We start from the raw sequence: 2,130 nt of genomic DNA on the forward strand, positions 1-2,130 counted from the left end.
GGCACATGTGGGAGGCAAAGCAGGCAGTTCTCTAAAGAGTTTGAGGCCAACCTGGTCCACATAGCCAGTTCCAGGGCAGCCAAGGCTACACAGAGACCGTCTCAAAAAAGCTAACAAACAGAAGGTGTTGGCAGTGCACACTTTTAATCCCAGCACTCAGGAGGCAGAGGCAGATGAATTTCTGAGTCTGAGGCTAGCCTGGTCTACAGAGTGAGTTCCAGGACAGCCAGGACTATATGGAGAAACTCTGTCTCAAAAAAAACCAAAACAAACAAACAAACAAACAAAATGCAGCCCCAAACTGAGAAGTAGAAGCTTTCTCATACCTGTGTGACTTTGGCACTTCTATTTTTCCCATGAGTTCCCAGAAAGCACTGTCCATTTCTTGAGTCCTCTCTGCTGACCTCGGTTTCCTCTCCATTGTTTGACTGACAGGCTAAGAGAATGTTTGAAGGTGAGATGGCCAGTTTGACGGCCATCATGAAGACAGACACAGTGAAAGTCCCCAAGCCTATCAAGGTCCTGGATGCCCCAGGAGGCGGGAGTATGCTGGTGATGGAGCATTTGGACATGCGGTACCTGAGCAGGTCTGTCTCTTTCTGCTTAAAAACAAAGGCTCTATTTTCCCCCGGTGTGGTTCTTTTATTTTGGGGGCATGATTTTGAGGTGTGGTGTAAAGAGCCCTTGGCTGCGCAGATGATGACCCTATAGTCTGACTGGCATGTCCTCTCTGCCAACTGAAAGCCAGAGAGAGGGCGCTCTCAAAGTGAGAGGTTTACAGAAGACTCTGCTGCAAAATCTAAGAAGACTAGGAAAGGCGGTCAAATACCGGGAATCTCCTATTTCAATTTTGTTTCTTTATTTTGAAACAGTCTTATACAGCTGAGGCTTGATCCTTCTGCCTCCTCCTTCCTAGAATTCTTGCTATTGTGCCTTCATACCTAGTTTTCCTCCTATTTCAGTAGAATGAACGTTTTTTAAAAAAAAATTATTTATTTTATTGTATTGTGCATGGGTATTTTGCCTGCCTGCACAGCACAGATATGTGTACCACATGCATGCCTGGCGTGATAGATTCCTGGAACCGGATCCGTCTGGACAGTTGTGAGCTGCCATCTGGGTGCTGGGAATTGAACCCAGGTCCTCCAGAGGAACATCCAGTGCTCTTAACCACTCCAGTAAGATGAACTTTGTGCTCAGTGCTTGACCTGCTTTATGTGCCTTGAGCTCTTTCAGATGGATCTGCTGTCTGTGTGCCATCTGTTTAGTTCTGCGTTTTGGTTTTAGTCATGCTGCCAAGCTTGGGTCCCAGCTTGCAGATCTGCACCTTGAGAACAAGAAGCTTGGAGAGGGGCTCCTGAAGGAGGCTGGCACCGTGGGTAAGGGACCTGCTCTGGAGAAGGGCCTTCAGCCCATAGGCTCAGGGATGGGGTGACGCTGTAGCCTGTGCTGATGCCAAAGCAAGGGTGGGCACCCTAAGGCTGCACATTTGCTGTGCAGTGAACACCATGGATGTGATGGGCACAGTGTGACTTAGACATTCTGAAGGACAGGAAGTATCGCTGGACGTGAAGCTGCATGATGTTATGGTCGCTTTACGTCTAACTCTCCAGAAGGGAGTCTAATCGAAGTTGTTTAGCTTTATAAAGTGGCTCCTTTAAACACATTGTTGTCTCTTCCATGTACAACACCCTTGGGACTCAGAATGACGGCCCTGATGCCCACCCCCCCATCGTAGAACAATGCTATGGTGTTAGCATTGAGAGAATTTCCCAGGATGTTCAGGCTGACAGTTGGTAATTCATGCGCTGACTCTGCTAGACAGAATAGCTGATAGTCAGAAAGCAGATGATCCGGTCTACTGTGTCATGTTCTGCTGGTGGGTCCTCGTAGCCTGCCCCTGCTGTGATGATACACTGGTTGTACCATCAGCCTGTCTCTGTGCTGTGAGGATACACTCACTGGTAGTACCGTCAGCCTGTCTCTGTCTCTGTGCTGTGATGATACACTGGTTGTACCGTCAGCCTGTCTCTGTGCTGTGAGGATACACTCACTGGTAGTACCGTCAGCCTGTCTCTGTCTCTGCTGTGAGGATACACTGGTAGTACCGTCAGCCTGTCTCTGTCTCTG

The 2,130-nt window shown here is 48.5% G+C and overlaps 1 protein-coding gene across 1 annotated transcript in view; it reads left to right on the forward strand.

Annotated features, from left to right (window-relative positions):
- The window catches only part of Fn3krp (fructosamine 3 kinase related protein), a 17,000-nt gene that overhangs the window by 8,069 nt on the left and 6,801 nt on the right, over nt 1-2,130 (forward strand). Inside the window, exons 2-3 of the mRNA XM_005350919.3 lie at nt 436-587; nt 1,288-1,431. Coding sequence (XP_005350976.1) covers nt 436-587; nt 1,288-1,431 — 296 coding nt within the window. The remainder of the gene's footprint in view (nt 1-435; nt 588-1,287; nt 1,432-2,130) is intronic.

The sequence above is a fragment of the Microtus ochrogaster genome, chromosome 7 (assembly GCF_000317375.1).
Source record: "Microtus ochrogaster isolate Prairie Vole_2 chromosome 7, MicOch1.0, whole genome shotgun sequence".
In the NCBI taxonomy this organism is placed as follows: domain Eukaryota; kingdom Metazoa; phylum Chordata; class Mammalia; order Rodentia; family Cricetidae; genus Microtus; species Microtus ochrogaster.